This window comes from Carassius gibelio, chromosome B3 (genome assembly GCF_023724105.1).
Source record: "Carassius gibelio isolate Cgi1373 ecotype wild population from Czech Republic chromosome B3, carGib1.2-hapl.c, whole genome shotgun sequence".
NCBI lineage: Eukaryota > Metazoa > Chordata > Actinopteri > Cypriniformes > Cyprinidae > Carassius > Carassius gibelio.
The window spans coordinates 32967220-32986820 of record NC_068398.1 but is presented as its reverse complement, the minus strand read 5'-3'; the positions used below and the strand labels follow the sequence as shown (position 1 = coordinate 32986820).

Genomic DNA, 19601 nt, shown 5'->3' with positions numbered 1-19601 from the left:
AGTGCGTATGAAGTCAGTAGCTCATAAACAACAACTACTCTATATTAAAAAAAATTTAGAAGGGGAAACTGAAATACAGAAAGCACAAGGAAAGCCCAACAGGCACATTGCCAGCTGCTCTATGTCCAAATTAAGGTTTTAACTGTGCCAAACAGAGGCTGCCATCCTCTGCTTTCTTCTACCCCATGTCTATATATATATATATATATATATATATATATATATATATATATATATATATATATATATATATATATATATATACACATTAAACAGATCACAAACGGGAAGATCTGTCATCTGAACATGTTGTATTGCCAAATTACAATTCCATTGTAGCTATGTTGATTATAATAATAAAATTGTTGTTGCTGATGTTGCCTAATGTTAGCATTTCTTGCATAGTTCTAAAACCATTTGGGGCCATTCTTTGGCAAAGAATCACCTTTTTCATGGTGGAACAGTTGCAGATTGGCCAACGGGTCCCTGGTGGTGGAAGAAGCACTTATGTCTCTTTATAGCCCTCATGCATCACTTGTTTCTTCTCTCTCAATCCAATCATGTCTTTTCTCTGTCGGTAGAATGCAGGCTGTCCTCTCCTCCCCCTCCTCTATTGCCAGGCTCCATCACTTCCTTTCAATTAGCAGTCCTGATGATTACCATTCCCATCCTCCTCTGTCTTTCCTCTCCACCCTCTGCCATTTTTGTACTGCTCTGTCACTTCTTCTCAGTTTGCAATCTCGACAGACAGCTTTATCTGCCCCTCTCTGTCTCTCCTTAAACAATTTACTCTGGGCTATTTACAGATGCGTGCTTGTATGCACTGTCATGAGCAGACACAGGGAGAACGATTGGCTATCCATGTGAACAGGAAGATTGAGAGATAGGATTAGTAGGAATGTGCAAATTGTGTACCATTAGCATTTGTAGGAGTTCCAGCTCTCTTCAAAGAATCTGCCTGCATAACAACAGCTTTATTGTCTGGGAATTAGCCTGTTCGATAAAGTGCTTTTACTGGCATTTACTGATTGGTAATGCAAAATAATTGTTTTCATATTTGTATAGTTAAAGGATAACTGAAATAAAAAGTAATTCATGAGTAATAGCAGTTCCAAATGATTTATACTATTTCAGATTTCAGTTTGAATTCTGCATCCTGAATCCAAGCCTGCAACCATGAGCACTGTATCTGTGAACAAGGCATTTAATCAAAAAAAAAAAGAAAAATATGGCACAATTATGTGGCAAACCATATAAAGTATAAAGTATAAAAATATAAATAAATAGATATTAAAAAATATATAATTGGCAAGTTTCCAAATGTATTAGGGTCCTGGTATTTACTGTTAAGGTGAAACTTTTTTATTTTTTATTTTTTGCTGATTTTGAGAAAAGCCTAAATTTTTTCCTGTAAATATTCTGCAGTAACATCCTGCTCAGATAATAACAGTTCTGCATGTGCTGAGTGAGCTGGTGTCAATCACTTACAGACAGAGAGTGCCACAGTGTTAGCAGCATTAATGTCAGCACTAAGCAGTAAAACCTGCCTCCTCTAGCCTGCTGGCACAGCATCTTCCCTTGTCCTGGTCAGATTAAGAGTTGAATGTGCTGTGCAATGCCCAGCGGTGCCTGCTCACCTACCCTAAGAGGCCTCTGCCTAGCACCAAGCAACCAGTCACTATCGGCCGCAACCAGACGTCACTGTGAAACGGGATTACGCTGCCAAGTGTCATGCACAGAAATACAAAGACACCAGAGAAACATCCGAAGACTGATTTGCATAACGCAAGCTTGTATCACACTTTTGCATAACCCACAGGAGTAATGTATTGTTCAGAGGGAACCTTATTTTTTTCCATTCTTAAATGAATTGGCATAAATGAATGTGCTTATTAATGCTGACAGGCAGTGAGAATAAAAATTGAGCTTGCAATTATCACCTTCCACTGTACGTAAAAAAATTGGAGCTTGTACATGACTGGAGGGGTTTTTTTGTTCTTCAGTCTGAACTACATAGTAGGGAAAGCCAAAATCATGCCAAAAAAAAAAAAAAAATTAATCGTCACCCCAAACCTGTCCAGTTTATATATATATATATATATATATATATATATATATATATATATATATATATATATATATATATATATATATATATATATATATATATATATATATATGAAATTCATTGTCCAAAAAAGTCTTCTATTGTATGACACACACACATTGATTTATGTATAATGGAAGTCAATGGGAACCAGATACTTTTGTATTTACCCATTTTTTTGTTGTCAGCAGAAGAAGGAAATTCATGCAACTTTGGAAAAACTTTAGATGAGCGAAAGATGACAGAATTTTAATTTTTTATTTTATTTTTTGGGTGAAATATCCCTTTACTCTAGGCAGATTCGCTGTCTTTTTTAAGCAGAACAGTTTGGAGATTACTAAGAAGAAGAAAAAGAAGAAAAAATCAATCAATCAATAAACAAACAATCAAACAAATGGACAGTCTGGGTCTAATAATTATTACTTCACCCTATTTCCACTTAGAAACATACTATCCAAGTTGCAGCAGGTGAACTGTTTTTGGCAGATCAGGAAATATTTTATTTTTTTATAATGTAATGTACTCTGAAAAAAAAATCATAAATATCACTCTTGTGTAAGTATTTTAAATGTCAGTCTATCAGAGCACTATAATTGTCCCAGAAGGTTATGAAGCTAACATTAATCACATGTTTAAAGGTTAAGGTCTTCTCCCTTTCTAAGCTTCAAAGGCTTGTGCTTGAAAGGTGTTTGGTTTTCTTGTAAATTCTTTCCCAATGGCTTTGTTGTTTTAGTCGAGACAGCTGAAATAAAGTTGATCCTTAGCCTTTTTCTCAAACCACCACATGTTCTGCTGTGAGGACTCTTTGCTTATTGTTTTACTGTGTTATCTCTTACCTCAGCACTGGGAACTTTCTGAAATTAGCACGGTGAGAATAAGAGAGCAAATTCATCCAATACTTGAATCCCTAGGACTGAACTTGTCTTCTTGTTTGCATTGCAAACTCAAAGAGGAATAGCAAATATGACATCCAAAGCCTGTGGTTATTGGTGAATATGGAACACCAGCTGAATTGGAACAGGGGGATTAGATCTGGACCAAAATGCTTACGGCCAAAAGAAATGTGCCTCCGTGATTATTGTCTTGTTATCAGAGCTTTTCTTGCCTTATTGCGCTCTCTCCTCCTTCTCACACTCTTTTACGTCTTCTTTTGCTACAGTATTTTATATAATGTAATTTTATATTTGCAGACATTTCAATTAATACTATGACCTTTTTTTTCACAGCAGTCCCAGGGTATCCTCGCTTCTCAGGGAGTCTAGCCCACACCTTTCTTCCCATAAGCCATTTGGATCACCATGCCAACAGTGGGGTCCTCTATGGACAGCATCGTTTTTATGATACACAAAAAGGTGGGCAAAATTATAATTCTAGAGTTGACATTTCTGCTTATTTCATGTTTTATATGCAACTCTACTATTCTGTTGTATTCTCTAAATATGATTTGCTATAGTTCCATAAATTTACTATCAAGAAAGGCCCAAGTTGGTGCAAGTTAGAAAGATTAACAGCCCCGTCTAATCTACTTTACAGAGAACTTCTATTTAAGAAGCCTCCCGTCCCAGCCCCCACTCATCTCAGCCAACCACAATATCCAGCCGATGTCAAGGACAGGATCGGGACAACCCCAGGGTTCATGCAGCAGGGACAGAGATGCAGGAAGTGGGATGAACCTACAAAAGGGTCTTAAAGAGCCTAGCTTAGAGAGAGGTGTGGTTTCAGCTGCAAAAGATAAAGACAGGCCTAGTAATAAACATGATTCTAAAGACCGCCATCATCAACAACTACCCCATCATCACTCCCATCAACCCCAGCTCCACCCACAACATCCAGCCACTATGGAAGAGATGAACGGCAGGGGACACAAAGCCACTCTGCCTATGGAGTATAAGGAACATCCACAGATCATGGGAAAGCCCCTTAGTGCCTGTCTACTGAATGGAAAGATGCTAAATGGGGACAATGGAACAGGGGCAAAAGGCTCCATGACTGCTTGCGGTGGGGATGGGGTGGGTAGAGGTAATGCAGGGTCCAATAATGTCCAAAACAGACACGTTGGTGGTGGCACTAACGGGCGTTGTGGTAAAGAGGTGATAAGTGGGGAGATGCGGATCAGTGAACAGCCTCCTACGGACTGTCTGGAGCGAGGTCAGGCATTGCAGCATTCTTTGCCGTACTCAGTGCCTCCTCCACTGCCCATTGCTGCTGGAGGGGGGCATCCAAGTGGCTTCCACTGTCTGCAGCTCCATCCTGGCCACCCCCATCACCCACACCAAAATCGCCACTCACACCATCACCATGACTTTTTTTGCCCTCCACCGCCAGCCCCAATGGGAAATTCTTCCTTACATGATAAAGGAATCAATAGTGGTAGCTGCAGAGACCCCAGAGTGGCTGGAGCCACATTTATTCCATCTGTTAGCCACCTTGGGGAGAAAAATGGAGGCCCCTTCCAGATGGGCAACTCTGAGTGCCAGGGGGTTGGAGGCGGAGGGAACAGTGTCAAAGACAAGGCCATGGAAAAGACTGGCAATGGGGGGCATCATGGTGACTGGCCCAGGAAACAACAGCATCAAACTCCAACGCAGCAGCAGCATCCCTACAGAAAAGCTGAAAAAGCTCCTGACTGGATACACAACCACAACCATCACCATCACCTACAGCAACAACAACAACAGCAGCAGCAAAGCCATTCCCAGCAGCACCAGACTGTGCGCTCCCGCAGTGCTGACTGCATCAACAGCATGGAAACAGACATGTTCAGATCTACACTGACTCAAGAAACCAAGACTGTTCATCCTCTACCCAACCAAACTAACACCAATTCCCAGCCCTACAGAGACTGCTCACACTCCGGGCCTCCAACCATTCCCTCACCTCTTGCTGGAAAGGCCATGACCCAGAACACAGGCGGAGGTGGACATGGTAGCTGCTCTATGCAGCGAGATGGACAGAAGGTTGCCCGCATTCGCCACCAACAGCACAGTAGGGCTGGCCCTGATACCACTGGCACAGACATGGCCCAGGCAAACGGGAACCAGGTGATGAAGCGGAAGATGGAAATGTCTTACGGTTACAACAACAATGTGCAGCATCATCCACATCAGCAGACATCAGTGCCACCTTGGACCATGCAACCTCATCACATCCACTCTGAAGAGAACCAGCACAAAGCTTACATGGAACCTAATAATGGAACTGCCAACAATAGACCGCCCACACAACAGCAGCACCAGACGGCAGGAATGGGTCCTCCTCCTCCTCCACCCCTTCATCCAGCTCCTCCTCAAACCCAGCAGGAGGTCACAAGCTCACAGGGAGAGAACAGTGCCATGAAGAATCTTCTGAAGTACAGCAACCAGCAGCCTCTCCTCCTGTCCCAAAAAAGCCCATTTGGTGGGCTTGGGAACCTCAAAACTGCAGCTAATGGCACCAGCTGCTCTATACAGGGAGGCAAGCAGACCCTACCCTCCAGGAAAGGCCAAAGCCATGAAAGTGAGCGAGCTGATTATGGTGGACGTGGCCGAGAGATAGGAGATGCCCCAAATGTAGAGGGGGAGGTGCGACAGCCTCCGGTAGGAATTGCAGTTGCTGTGGCAAGACAGAGAGAACCTCCATGCCAAGCATCAGGCAGCCATCTCAGCAGCCGACAGGGGCGGTTGCACTCCACCATGAAAGGTAAGCTTGACCTTTAATCTGTCAGGGCCTTCCAAAACAAACAATGGGCGGGGACGCAGAGCAGTTTGTTTATTCGTGACCTCTGGAAGACTTCACTGATGAAAAATAAATGGCAGAACTTGCCAAAACCCAAAGTGGAAACAGCTTTTGCTCTTACAGCTGAAAATGCTAGTGCAGAGGGAAAAAGAGCACATGCCACTGTAGAGAAAGGCTGCTCAACAGCTGTTTGCATGCTGAGTGCCAAAGACAGTGACAGTTGCAGATGAGAGAACATCACTGATGTAAATTTGTTAACCATTTTGTAGGCACTCCACGCTCCATATATCCATCAGATTCAACTGGAGAAGAGGAGAGGAAAAGAATGAGCGTAGAGCACATGGGGCACCGGTGCCTAGAGAGAGAACGAGACGTGTATATCAGGTGAATGATCCACCCCTCACACACTTCTTTTCTCTTGTCACATATGCTCAAGTCCTGACCTTTCACCTGTCTCTGATCTAAATTTGCAGGGATAACAAGGAAAGGATGGAATTTGCACACATTCATCCCTCAAACAGTTGTCATGGTGACCTCACCTCTCACATCATGGTGCCAGGTGGCACTTCCATGCAGTCGAGCCAATTAGGAGACCCAGCTGCACACACACACTCTGCTCACCACCACTGGATGCAACGAACAGGAAGTCCCTCCCTATGGATGACAGGTCACTCCTACGGTCAGTAATGTTGAGTATAGAATGAGTCTTCAGTATTTTTCTTGTCCCTTTTTGGTCATTGTGAGGTTCATACATTCATTTCGGTTTTTACTTATACATTTGTTTTAAAAAGTTAAAATTTCTTGTATCCTTAAAGTTGTCTTTTGTTTTGTAGGTATTGGCCACACAGCTCTGCATCAGAATCTCCCTCCTGGGTTTTCTACAGCCATGCCTGCCCCTCTTCAGCCAGTTTTACCCCTGCCCCAGGACCCCTCCACCCAACTGGTGGTGCTGCCCAGTGAGCCTGCCACACACCCAGCTACTCACCTTGGTATGCCATGGTGTTTTCTGCCTAGTATTCTCATTTCCTCTAATATGCTCAATTTATTTGCCCTGCTGAGCCTGACCCATTTGTCAGATTTAGCATTCATTATTTTTGTGAGGCACACAGCAGCTCTCATGGGTTTCTAACTGAAGATTTTACTGTCAGGTTGCCGAGCCTGAAAAATTATGCTCTATAACAGCGATTCCACTCAAGTTTCAAGGATATAAGTTCACTTTAAACCAAGTCCATATTACATGAGTCAAATTTCTAACCAGTGCTCTTATAGTGTGATCTAGGGTTGTCCCCGACTAAGGATTTTCAAAGTCGAATCGGAATTTTTCGAATCTTGCTGATATTCGACTGATAGTCGAATCATATGTTTGGGGGCAGGGCAAAATACATTAACAAGAGTCGAGTCAGACATTCGACTAACATAATTACTGATGTTAACACACAGGGAAAATGTGTAATGAACACCTTGCAGATATAAACCGGGTAAATAATGTTTTATGTTTTGATTAACAGATAGCTAACAATTAATGTTGGCGAACAACTGAGAATTAACAATTTTTTTTTTTTTACAATAGTGCTCTCATTATAACGTTAGCATAAAACTCTCATTATAACGTTAGCATAAAACTGTGTTGCAAGCAATACAGTTAGTTTATAATTTCAGAATTGTTTGAAGTCTATTAGACTATTCTTCAGGTTTAGACAATGTCACATTGAATGAGAGAGCAGTTATAAATAACAGCCAATAAAATTGCTAAGATGAAATAGCAAAAACATGCAAGAGAAAAACACACATTATGCACACAATCACACAAACAGTTTCCTGTCAACCACCTGCTCCACCCCGAAATGGTCTGGGTCAGGATGCTTTCACCCCCCCCCCCCCTTAAAGCTATTGCCATATGTGCTCTAAAACACGCTGATGTAAGAATACCTCCCAGCCTTATAAGTCTACACAGACCTCTACTCTGCAAACAGGCTGTGAAATCGAATTATCTTCATGTCTTCGAAGGCACACTTCCTTCCTTGCTCCACATGAATTCCAGCTGAAAGGGGAAGTGCATCCACAAAAGCCTTCCCCCGGGAAACATTAGTTAAGCTGGGTTAATGTTCCAGAGTAAAGGTCCATGATGCGTCAAGGCCAGCACAGGGGAGGGAGAAGAGGGGTCAGGCTGAACATGCACATTAATGATTCTATGTGAAATGGGAAGAGTAGAAAAACACATTTGATTTGCGAAGGCAGGGGCTGAAGATGTGTCACTGTAGATGTGCACGGCTGGATTTCTGTTCCTGCCAGGGGAACGGCAGGAGTTTATCTCTGACATGGGAACTAAGAAGTCGCCTAGACTACATGCTTGTAGTATGGGTCCACTGTGGTTTTCAGAGAAGGGGATTTTTCAAGGGAGTGAATACAGTTTGTCAAATGGCAAGCTTCTCATGCTAATATTTATTCTAATGGGAACTGCTTCCATTTGTTCACTTTCATCTTAATCAAATAATTATTATTGAAAGCATGTATCATTCTGTGCTCACACGGCTGCACATTTGGGTTGGAGACTTCTAGTGTGAGAAAAATGAGGGAGGAATGTAGTAAGTATGAAAAAACGAAAGTGGTGAACAGGGAGCAAGACACTGAAAAGAGCGTGGGAGTGCTGGTTGATGGGTCGCTCTCTCTCCCATACACTCAGTGTAGTTATTATAGATTTAAAAATCTCACAATGGCTCGAATTATTTTTATTTAATTTTTATTGGGCTTTTTTGTTTCCAATTTCACCTTAGTTTTAATCCTCTGAATGATATTGAATAAAAAAAAATATCTTGTGATGAAAAAATGTCAAAAAAGCTAATTATGTTATCAATTACTCACCCTCATGTATGACTGCTTTTGTTTGTGGAACACTATTTATTTTTTATTTTTATTTTTTTGACCATGCAGTGGAAGTCAAGAGAAACCAAAATGGTTTATTAACCAGCATTTTTTTAAAATCATCTTTTGTGTTTAGTAAAACATGTTTAGAAGTAACATGGGCTTAGAACAATGTAAGGGTGAGTAAATTATGACAGACTTTTGCATTTTTCTTTTTCTTTTTTTTTCAAAGTGCCCTTGTTTTCTTAGGAAGTTATTTTTGATAGAACACATAAACAGTATGTACGAACCAACCAATATTAAATTATCCAAACCTTTGTATCTAAACCTTCTACTACTTCACTACTAGTTAGTAGTTCTAGTTCATTACTAGTAGAAAAAATATCCTCAGTATAAGCTGTGTTTTCACTATGTGAGACCCAATGTTAGATAAATTAACATTCGGTTGCCTAACATGGCCTTCCACATGATTCCACCCAACACTAACACTACTATTTCTCTCATTAGATGTAATGGAGCAGCCTGGACTGTGGCCCCCAGTCTACCGGGCACGAGGGGCCCACTCCCACATTCAGCATCCTGCTGTGTATCCTCGCTCGCAGTTTCTACGGCAACAAGAGCTTTATGCTCTCCAGCAACACCAGCAGCTGCAGCATCAGCAACACCCCAGCCATCACACACCACCACCTCCATCACACAGAGTAGCAAACAACTTAGAGCTTCAGCAGAGAGCCACAGCTGACCACAGCCAGGTAAACAAAACACACACAACCCCTCATATAACCATTGTAAAGCAGTGGTTTAGAAACAGCTGGGCATTCAAATGAGCTAATCCTTGACACCCGATACTGAGAGAGGATGCACTCCTCTCTGTGGAGCTAGACAGTCGGTTTTGTGTGCAGGGAGTAAACAACATTTGGAGCCAATAAATCATGAGTTTCATTTAAAAAATCCCCCTACAAAACCACAACTGCTCCCTAGGATCCACAATTTCCTCCAAGGTCCAGTTACATTTTAGACATACACAAACAAATGCAGCCAGCAATGGACTTTGGTAAGATTGGGCCAAGCACTACTCTTTTTAATTGCAGGTCTAAATCAATAGATCTGAGGGAGTAGGGTCTAAATGAAAATCTGATTCAGCAAGACAAGGGGTGCCAAATTGCACTTACGTTGATGTGGAGATTGCATGACCTGGCGGACTTCAGAATATTTGTCAGTTCCCTTAAATTAACCAAACTGCCCAGGTCTCATTATGGGGCTTGAATTCTCTTTATGGATTTTCCCATCTAATTCTTTCAATGCATAGGTGCAAAAGAAGCCAGAAGAAGAGAGCATGGAGCTAGAAGACATTTTGTCTGACCCCAGGACTTCCAAACCTGATAAGTGCTATGCCTACGGCCCATCCAACCGGGCCTCCTCACCTTCCAGGCGCTCCGCTGCCCACTTGTCGCCCTGCTGCCAGTCCCCTTGTATGCGGCCTCATCCTAAAAGCACACCCTCTACTCCCTGCCCAGCACCAAGTCCAGTAGCCGTGACACCCCGCTCACCAGCCATCAGCCCTTCTCCATCACAGATGCCCAAAACTGTTGAGTCCCAGGAAAAGAGAGTGGAAGGGCAGCCACCACAAGACTATCCCCAATCCATGGAGCCTGGTAAGGAGTTATTCTTCTTTACATATACATATTAAAAATGAAGTGCAATGTTTTTACTTTTTGACTTAGAAAAATAACATCAGGAGGCGATCTGAAATTTGTGTGGTCGTTCGCTCTAGATTTAGCCTAGGTGCCTGTTTCAAGTCAATGTGCCTCAAAAACACGAGCCACATGTTGTTTGTTATTCATGCAGAAACAATCAGGGCTTTTTTTAGACTCTGTGGCTCTGTGTGGGTGGCTATATAGGCAGGAACACGATTGACTAAGCTGCTGATAGATGCAGAAAATGGCTGCCAGCTCAGCTCCCTAGTGCCATCACATCAGTAATGATGGAGAAACACCTTGTCCAGACTCACCCCCACCCACCAGCCCACACCCTCTTTATCATCATTAACACCTCACTAACTTTTACAGCATGCCATAGTGTACAGCAGTGTCAGAAATAGAGCCCGGTTTTAGCTCAGAAGTACCCCCTTAACAGATGCACTTCATAAGTTGAATCAAGATCAAGGCACAGTGTTGCTATCATGTGGAATAAAATTGGTTCTTGTTCAGATCTCTGTTGCAAGGATCACTAAACGTCACCCTTTGTCAAAAATAAGACAAGTTTCATATGCTGTTATTTTTTTTTTAATGCTGCACATCTGTGCTTTGTTTATATTCCCTGTCACAGATCTGCCACCTGGATATACCTATTCAGAAATCAACATGGGATATAGGAATACCCCCACCACTCAAGATGTACAGCTGGCAGAGCCTGCTGATCTGGAAGCTGTTCAGACTGAACCTGTTGAGCACCCTCCTCCAGCTCTCTCCAGTTTGGGAGAGGGCCTAGAATGCCATGCAATGGTGAAGCCACTCAGAGAACCACAAAAGCCACCAATGGATGTTGATGCTACTAGTCTAGTTGAAGAACAGCCTGAGGGTGTGTTTGTGCAAGGGGAGGATGTCGAGACGGTCATGGCCATGGGCTGCCGTGAACCCATAGTGGACAATCAGGACAATGCTGAGATCATTTGCACACCTGCTGAAGTTTCAGGCTGTGACGTAGAACAGGTAACTACCCTATCATCTGAGGAAGAAATCCATCAAGAAGAACCAATTGTTACCATTGAGGAAGAAGTGGGTGAAGATATACCTCCTCAAGAGAGTGAAGACATTGACACACTGAAGGATCCAATTTCAATTCCACAACCATGTGTCTCTAATAGTTCACTCAACCAGCTGCCAAACACCTTTGCCAAAGCAGATGTTGCAGTGGTTGCTGAGGAAGATGAAACGAAAAACTTTGTGAAGGTTGCTCCTCCAACAACGAATAGCTGCTCCCAGACTCTCACAACGAGTTACTGGAGTTTGGAGCTCCTGATTGCAGCAGCCTTCTGTGGGGACTGTCCTCCTCCCTCTCCACCTTCCCCTCACCAATCCCAGAAATACTGTGGCCCACTCAACTCCACCTATCATGGCATGGAATTGCTGAGTGAGCTGGCTGATCTGGAACTGCAACGGTATCAACAAAGTTGTGGTAAAACTCAAGGTATGTTATTGGAATGTTTGCAAGGAAGAGAGGCAATTTGTTTCGCAAAAAATCTGATTGTACTCCTTCAGGGCACTGGTTTTGCTCCACTGTTTCCCTTGTAAGGACCATATATCTGCTTCGCATCTGTTCTTTTCTCCTGCTGTTAAGCTTTACTGCAAACAGTGGTCCTGTTTGTCACTAAACAGTGAAAAGCTGGTCTGTAATCACAAAAGCAGTTGGTGTTTTCACTCTAGAGCATTGTCTAGGCTAATTAGGTATTTGGCCTATTTGTTAAAGCTTCCCTCATATTATCATGTTTTTTATTCATGCAAGAGTATGTATGGTGGCGGTTAGAGATGGTTTCAACTATTTAACTTGTCCCAGAGGATCTACTAAATTGTGAATACAATATTCACTTTTTATTGTTTCTGTATGTTCTCTGTTGCTTCAGTAGATTTTTTTAAAGGGGTCATCGGATGCGACATGCACTTTTACAAGTTTTTTGAACTGAAATGTGTGTTGGCGGTGTGTGGACATAACTACCATATAATGCTTAAGATCCAACCAGGTTTTTTTTTTTTTTTTTTATCTCATTAAATCATTTTCCCTTTCTCAAATCGATCATGTAGATGTAGACCAGAATGGCACCTAAATAATTGAGGTGTTCTGTTGTTGGATGTGATAATGAACATAGCAGTTGTCATTTACTCCCGACATCTGATCTGCTGAAGATGCAGTGGATTAGCTTTGTTTTTGAAGGGAATGCGCCCCCAGATCTGCCTAAATGCGTTTATGTTCGCACAAATCATTTGTGATCCATCCTCACCTACAGAAGTTAGTTTAAGGTTATTTTATGAATGTTTGCAATTCACTTTTCCTAATAATAAGCTAGTTAGCAAGTTCTGCAGCTGAAGTAAACCATCTCATGAGAACGGCTCATCACCCCACGAAAGAGAGGGGCGGGGTGAACAGAGCTCATTAGCATTTAACGGAACATGAGAGAGCTGATTTTGACAAGTAAAAAGAGTGTTGATTTTTACCCTAACATTGACAAATTGTTACCAAAGTATGCTATAGACTAAAGCAATAAGAAGCTGTGGTTTACAGTGAATATATAACAGCTAAGGTGCATTGTTAGGCACGACGCAAAGCCTTAACCACAGCTTCATGGGGCTTATTGCTTTCATAAAATGTTATTCCATACACAATGTAAGGTTTCACATAATAAAACAGAGTAAATAAAGTGTAATGATGTTAATAAAAACATTATTCATCCGTCAAACAATGTAGCTCCTCAGAAACGGTTGTGATGCCAACAAAGTGTTTGCAGAGCAACACAAAAAATGTAAACAAAGGTGAATGTTTGTAGAGTAATTCAGAATTAAGGACCGTGACTATCCGTTTTATTATTTTTATTAAGACCCTAAAGGATCATATCAACTTGTGGAAAATGGGCATCCCATAACCCCTTAAAAAAAGCACACATCACTTAGTTGTCTTGGTAATATTCAGTGGTATTTAAATGTGTAGACCCTTCCTCCTGTGATATCTTATAGTGCAATCTGCATCTGATTTATGAAGAATTACCTGATATTTGCAAATCAGGACATAAATTAGCTTTTCATTTCAGTCTTCACTACAATGCGTGTTTCCAGCTAGCGTAGATACCAGATAAATAGCAAATTTATGATAGATGTCACAGTATGAGAGCCATAATATATTGTCGTGTTTCTTTTTTGTTCATCAAAGAAGAAGATCAATGGATGTTTGACCTACAGAGCCTTGCTACTTTGGCAGCGGCTCGTGCCCTTGAATTGGGCCCTCAGGAGAACAGCACAACAGATGCTGAGAAGCAGTTTCCTGTTCGAAGAACTCTCAACTTGCGCAGAAAATGCAGCTGGACGCCTCGCCATGAGCCGGTAACATCCATGTTTCTTTTTCTCATATGTATTTTCCTAATGTATTATATAATCTATCATATTAAAAAATAACCAAACGCTAAAATGCATGTACATTTTTTCAGTTTTTTTTAAATATAGCATATCCAACAAGATAACATAAGAAGTATGTAATTTACATCTTACTTTACTGACATCGTCAGTAGTTAAGGACTGTAATAGAATAAAAGTTAGTAGGATAACAGAACTGTATTAACTCAGGGATAGAACCAGAATGTCATCCCAGAGGTCTTCCAAGACTGGAGCAACTGACCAGCAACTAATTGAAGGGTTTTTTGATTTGGTTGGTAAAGGTTTGCCCAGCGAAAGGTACCATGGACAGTATGGATGGGCAGGAGTTAGCGATGCGAGTGAGGCTTGCAGAGCTGCAACAGCGTTACAAAGAGAAGCAGAAAGAACTGGCCAAACTCCAGAGGAAGCACGATCACCAGTAAGAACTACCACCATCACAAAACTATTTCATCTTTTCAATCTTTATACAACACACAAGCCCTCATAGTCCAAAATTAGTTCTCCTTGAAAAGTGAAGTTTGTCTTTTTATGAAAAATTTCGTTCTCCTATCCTAGGCTACATGCAGCTATTCAATAAAACTCTATTCATACCTCTAGAGCTGTACTGCAACGGTTGTTAGTAGGCGTTCCTAGTTATGGTTGCCCTAGTTACATTTATGCGCACCAGTACCCCAAATGTCATTCTTTGCTAAAAATAATCACGTGTCTGAAAAATTATAATTTGCCTATTTTTTGCAGTTACGTATTGCATACAAAAATAACCATGTTTTTCTTTAGGAAAGAGGAGACTCCTCGCAGTCCAGCACGTCGTGGCCCTGGTCGACCACGCAAACGCAAATCAGTCCCTGGTCTTGGCTCCGGGGCCCTTAATGAACCCCAGAAAAAAGTCAAGTAAGTATCTCCTTTTCCCTTTTTGCCAGCATCTCACACACACAGAAGATAAGCCTCCCATATCGGCACAACCCAGCAGACGACTCCACAAACCATAAACAGGAAACAGGAGAACTCGTCTGACCTCAGTGAGGAAGTCCAGTTATGCTTTATCTCTCCTAATCAGTACTAGGCCTGAATTGCATTACATGCATTTGGCAGCGCAAAGCGGTTGGTCGTGTCTTCGTATCTCCTTGCAAAGGTTCCACTGAGTGTTTGCTTGGTTCAGGCTTATAGACAGTAAACTGAATCCGTGTAGAAACGCTGTGTGTGTGTGTGCGCGCCTGTCAGTAATCTTGTTCTGTGTCTGCCAATCGTTGATGTGAATGACATGACTATCCTGCAGCAGCCGGGGGTGGGTGGTGGTGGGGGTGGGGGGGGGGGATTCAACAGGCCGTGGATGTAATTAGAGTGCTGTGAATTCTCCTCTAATCTATTTTATTGCCAGAAATGTGACAGATTCCTGTCGTTTAGCACTTAGGTCAGCGCAGGCCAGGAGAAGAGGTCAGATTGACACACGCATTCTTACACCGTAATTAATTAGTCTGTGAGGGTGCTGTTGTGGAGGACAGCTGCCTGTATAGACAGAAAGAAAACAAAGGCACGTTTTTAGAACACTTTATTTTGGAACATAGCACATATAATGACTATAGTTAGGATGAGTGATTGTACTGTGGTCCTCAATGCCTGCTGGTATAGAAATGATCTATCGATGTTTGAATCTCGCTGGAGATTGTAATTGACACTCAAAACCTATTTCTATCTCTTTTTCTCATTGTGTTCTTGGCTGTCCCACTGTCATGTCACTTCCTCTTTGCCGCCGCCCGCCTGCCCTCGTGCCAAGCAGCCGCCACAACATATGACAGTGGCACCCAGATTCACGGGCAGGCAGCCAGGGTCCCTCACCGAGGGCTGTGTGTTTGTGTACTGTATATAAAGGAGGGAAGTGTGTCTTGTAGCATTTATCAGGCTAGCAGCCAGATCTTAATTGTGTACAACATCACACTAGATATTCTGTTGTTGGGCTGCATACTCACCGTTTGGCAAAAATCACAGTTTAATGCAAGATGTAGTTTTTGCACCTTAAAACATTTTTACCATGTGCATGATTTGTAAACTAATACACTTTGACATTTGTATAACTTATCCAGTTCCATATAGTATTTAGGACAAGGTAAACTTGCTCAGTGGCGCACCTGGTACAGCATTGCATTTGTGATGTTGAGTTCTCAGGTATGAGTCCTGTGAAACACAAGTCATGATAAAAAAGCTCCAGGACTTAAAGATAGAAGTAAAACTATGATTGCCTAATATTTATGACATGTTTGAGAAAAAAATACATTTTAGTATCGCAATACGTAAAACAACCAACATACAGTAATAATACTTTGACAGATTAACAGTCATCTGTTTCACATAAAACTGAACATGCTTTTAATGCCACTCACTGGAATTTTTATTTTATTTTTAAGTGACAAGGAGCATGCAAAAAGCAAAGTAATATCGTTTACCAGAAATGTCGCCACTGGCACTTGTGAACAAAGTCTAAACTGAGGGTAAAGAACAGATTTAGCGAGTAACTTCCCCTCAGGCCACCTATGCTATGCATAATCTTTCTGAGCACTAAAAGTGAATGTATTTATAAATCAAATTCAGCTGGTACATTAAGGTGAAGGTTTGGAACTACAATCTTTAAAATACTTCACATTCTTCTTCACTAAATGTGCTGTTCTGGTTTGTTTATTTGATGGTATGAAACTGCTGCTGTTGCACTCGTGGGTAACACAGCGTGACACTGCATTGCATAATGAGAAGCTATAAAGCAGACAGGTTCACATGTTCAGTGTTTTCTGTAACGCATGTGACTGCGTTGAGTCATTGTCACTTGCTGCTTTCCATTTAGCCTTTTGAGATTGAGGGCAGTGGGTCAGTAAGTAGGAACTCACATCCTGTGTGTACCTGGTTGTGTTTGTGTCTGACACTATGTGTCTGTGCTTAAAATTCCTTACAGTGGTATTCAGTGTGTGTGTGTGTGTGTTTGAGAGAGCTCTGTTTAATTAGCTGCTGTGAGCATGTACCAAGGGGAGGGGCCATGTCATGTTATGTTTGTCATTTCGTTGCACGGAGGGGCCTACCTCACGGGGAAAGAACACACACTCTGCTGCACCCTCTGTACCCTTGCCTGTCAATCACAAACACATTCTGTATTTGTGTGCACATATACACACTAGTAGGCTATTTTTAGTGTTAATAGACACATATGCATCCCAGCCAAAACACCGTCAAACCTATTCTGTCCTACAGGAAAGAAAAATCACAAAAGATCACTTTAAATTCCCAGGACAGCAATGAGTTTAAATGGAGATCAAATGGAGACATTGACTTTTACTGTGAAAAAGACTCACGAGTTTCAAAGTTCTCATTGACGTCCCAAACTGAGTTTTGATTTACCAAGATCCCAAGTCCAGCATCAGAGATCTCAACTTGAACTCATTCATTTCTTATCAAATTCTATAGAGATAGAATGATCTCAGCTATGCTTATTGCATTTTAGATATCTATAATCGTTCACCGTGTCCTTATGTGTTTCCTTAAGTTTCCATTATCAAGCAGTCTTTTGTCCATTCATGCAAGATTTAGAATCAATGTGGGCAAAATATATAAATAAATAAATAAATGTCATGTTGTAGCTGGTTATGTTCGCTGATAACTGATAAAATAAAATTGACCGCAAATAGAATGCATCAGAATTTAAAGAGCTTGAACATTTAAAGTCACTGCTAAAGGCATTTATAACAATCAGGGGTGCATTTCACAAAAACAATTAAATTGTAAGTTCTGTAGTCACTAAGTTCACTGAAACTTATGACCATAGATAGCAAACAATGCTTTTGGGAAACACACCCCACAACAGTATTGTCCATTTTGTGGATGCTGATATAGTTATAGTAATAGTTATCTTATCTGTTATCGTTCTTGGTGTGAGGGCGAAGTTGATTACTTCTAGAAACACAACCAAGATCTCCTTTATGTCTCCTGAGCTTTGAAAGAGCCACCTCAGAGCAAAACAGCATTTTCCCCTGGGACTAAGTAAGCAGAAGCACATTACGGCAAACAAAATCTCAATTAGGTTTCCACTAAGACAGCTTCTCTAGAGATGTCTACCGGCGATTAAACGGCTCATGTGACTGACGCTCAGTAGCGCTCAGCTCTTTGCTTGAGGATGGAAGGTAATCTTTTGTCTGTGTGCCGTCGGTCTAGCGTTCGTTCGCTCTGTTGGGCAGGTTTCCAGGGAAATTCAAGGGCATTCTCTCCCAGCCTGCATTCAGCGCCGAAGGGGGACACGCTGCCTCGCTGATATGGAAATACAACTGTGAGGGCTCTGATATTCACCAAGAACAATAGCGTCAAACATGCAGTGCCCTCAAACGGCTCGCTCTGTCTTTTCAAAGCGACCGGCCCCCTTTTTTTGTAGCAGGAATCTCCCCTGATAATTCACGCTGGGCTTTTTATCCAGCAACTGTCCTCGAACAGCGGCGGGATGTCCTTCTGATCGCAGTTCCTCAAGCGTGAGGTGTGGAGACCATGCCTTTTTCTTCCCTCTTTCGATACTCATCAGAGGAAGAGCAGGCAGCGATTTGAGCCCACTGAGAGGCAGCTCAGCCTCATCCTCTCTCTGATCTTTCTTTTTTGCCTTCTCCAAAAGACCGACACTGCTTGAGCTGTAAGGGTGTTTCAGTCATGAATGACTCAGTGATTTTGAACAAGTATTTTAAGTGAACAAATCATTCTCGTTCACTTCTTCTGTTCTTGGATTTAGATATGAAGCACCTGATTTCGAGACTGATGATAGCATGCACAAGAAGCAATATGGGGCAGTTTCTGAAGGAGGATTTAATTGGTTGAACCTACTAGGTGACTTATCAATAAATTAAACTGAATAATCTGCAGCGCTGAACAAATTGGGTAATTTTTGTGATCAATTTGTTGCAGTCTGTGGAGAAAATGGTTTTATTCTAGAATTGATTTTGTTGCGAATGACTTTTGAACAAATCTGTTGAGTGAATGATTCAATGAGTCGCAAAACACAAAAAACAGTGATAATGATGTAAAATATTTTGGGATGAATCCAAATATCCATCATCTCTGAGCTGCACTGACTGTAACAGCTACTGTTGTTCTTTGATTGACAGGTTGGTGGGGGCGGGGCTAAGCCCACTAGCAGAGGAGCAACGGGGAGGTGGAGAATCGCAGAAGAAAAAGAAAAAATTGTCCAGTCGAGGAATTGGCCGCATTAACACTACACAGGTGTGTTTCCACACAAGTCCTTTCTTCTCTTGTTCCCCTTAGCCAACCATCACTTCTGTATTTATTAATCAGCTAATGCTTTTTTATCAACCCTTTGCAAAGCTTCACCACCTTTGGTTATGATCAAAAAGTGTATGCTCATATTGTTCTCTCATAGATGAAGCAGCAGTGTTATCGGAAGAACAGCACCCTTGATCAACAAATAACTCAAATCAAGCATAAGGTCCCAGGTGGACGACATTCCTCTGGAGCTGCGTCAAGAGACCCAGAGTTTTCCTCAGCATCAAAGAACCTGTACTCTGGCCATAGTAACTCCAAAAGAGACTCCTCACAGCTCAGCACAGCCAACGAATCTGAGAGCCTGAGCGATACAGGTAAAACCGTAGATCTTCTTTAAGGACCATGTGGTGTACAGTAAGAATAACCAAAATGCACACTTCTAGTACTGAAATTCTAAACTTTCTGACTAAATGATGGAGCATAACTTTCACAAACTCCATTTGTGTAATTTCCAATTACATCAGCGATAATTGCCATTG

At 41.8% G+C, this 19601-nt stretch overlaps 1 protein-coding gene across 4 annotated transcripts in view; it reads left to right on the top strand.

The window, feature by feature from the left end:
- LOC127952362 (BAH and coiled-coil domain-containing protein 1) overlaps positions 1-19601 on the top strand; it is a 75032-nt gene that overhangs the window by 44665 nt on the left and 10766 nt on the right. For 3 of the 4 annotated variants that reach the window (XM_052550746.1, XM_052550744.1, XM_052550747.1), the window contains 13 exons: positions 3334-3459; positions 3641-5785; positions 6091-6205; positions 6295-6500; positions 6655-6810; positions 9191-9435; positions 9993-10338; positions 11012-11872; positions 13604-13773; positions 14106-14242; positions 14602-14715; positions 18948-19062; positions 19220-19436. In XM_052550746.1, coding sequence (XP_052406706.1) covers positions 3334-3459; positions 3641-5785; positions 6091-6205; positions 6295-6500; positions 6655-6810; positions 9191-9435; positions 9993-10338; positions 11012-11872; positions 13604-13773; positions 14106-14242; positions 14602-14715; positions 18948-19062; positions 19220-19436 — 4953 coding nt within the window. The remainder of the gene's footprint in view (positions 1-3333; positions 3460-3640; positions 5786-6090; positions 6206-6294; positions 6501-6654; positions 6811-9190; positions 9436-9992; positions 10339-11011; positions 11873-13603; positions 13774-14105; positions 14243-14601; positions 14716-18947; positions 19063-19219; positions 19437-19601) is intronic. The other variant, XM_052550745.1, reaches the window with a different exon arrangement.